We start from the raw sequence: 1,245 nt of genomic DNA on the forward strand, positions 1-1,245 counted from the left end.
CCCCCAGGCGTCGTGGGTCCTCCCCGGCCCCCTCGCGGTTACCCACAGCCCCGCCATGGGCCGTGGGGAACATCAGCCCCTATGTACAGGAGACCGCTGCGGGGGTGAGAGGGTGGGTGAGCCCTGCAGCCGGGGAGAAGGGACCATGGCACAGCGTGGTGCTGCCTTCACGCCACCCCCTGCCCAGGCCTGGCACACCTGCTTCTGCTCCAGCTCTGCCCCAGGCTCAGCCTGCAGCTGCCCCGGACATCCCTCCCTGCCTCCTGGGGTATAACCCCCCCCCTGCAAGGGGCTGGTGCTGCTCTGCCTCCTGGGGTGCTGGGGGGGGTATCTGCTTTGCGGCCCCCCTGCAAGCCCAGCAGCCAGCCACTGGCCTGGCTTCCACGGGGGATTTCTCGGTTGCAATGCCCCGGAGACAGGCCAGTGCCGAGGGTTTGGGGAGCTCTGGTGTTGCCGTTCCTCTCCTGCAGCCGGTGTGGGGTGTGCTGGGAGGGGGCTGGGTGGGTACCCCAACTTGTGATGCTGGTGGTGCACAGGCAGGGTGGTTAGAGGCAGCTGCAACACCTAACTGATGTAAATAAGTAGAAATCATAGAAATTGTGTTTGCCTGTGGTTGCCCCCTGCTCGAGGGGGTCAGACCAAGCTGTGCAAGGGGGCTGGGTCTGGGGGCTGGCCTGGCCGTCCCCCTCGGAGGGCTGGCTCGGGGCTTGCTCTGCAGCCTGGGGGTGCATCTGCCTGCGGGGGCTCTGCATAAAGCCTAAAATAAGAATATTGGGTAATGGGAACTGGCTTTGACATATATGGTGGATTGTCACTGGGGCTTTTTCATGTTCCGGGAAGCCATTTCTGGAGGCAAAATAATGAAATTTGGAGCTTTAGGATGGCTCTGCTATTCAGGGAATGAAATGCTCCAAACATTCACCCCATGAATGCTGTGGGAAAGCATGAAAAAGGCTGGTGTAATACATAAAAGCAACAGATACAAAGGTCCTACTTCTCATTTAAGGTGCTTATTGTGGGACGTATGATTTATACTGGCTTAAAGCTTCCCTGTGGAACAATGTCATGTAAGTGAAAATAGCCCTGGATCAGCCTGCTTAGTCCTGCCTGGCTGAACGTAAGGTGCGTACACTCTGTGCAAGGAAACCATGGGCATTTCCAGGAGCCCCAGGGGATTTGCAGTCCCTCGATGTTTGGCATTTGAAAATGGATCAGGGGAAAAAAAGAAAATCTAGCTCTAGACTT

General features: G+C 57.5%; 1 protein-coding gene across 1 annotated transcript in view; it reads right to left on the reverse strand.

Annotated features, from left to right (window-relative positions):
- The window catches only part of LOC103912544 (coiled-coil domain-containing protein 92), a 12,623-nt gene extending 12,566 nt beyond the window's left edge, over positions 1–57 (reverse strand). The window contains exon 1 of the mRNA XM_009318832.1: positions 43–57. Coding sequence (XP_009317107.1) covers positions 43–57 — 15 coding nt within the window. The remainder of the gene's footprint in view (positions 1–42) is intronic.
- Positions 58–1,245: the final 1,188 nt, after the last annotated feature.

Source organism: Pygoscelis adeliae, unplaced genomic scaffold, assembly GCF_000699105.1.
Source record: "Pygoscelis adeliae isolate BGI_AS28 unplaced genomic scaffold, ASM69910v1 Scaffold392, whole genome shotgun sequence".
Classification (NCBI taxonomy): domain Eukaryota; kingdom Metazoa; phylum Chordata; class Aves; order Sphenisciformes; family Spheniscidae; genus Pygoscelis; species Pygoscelis adeliae.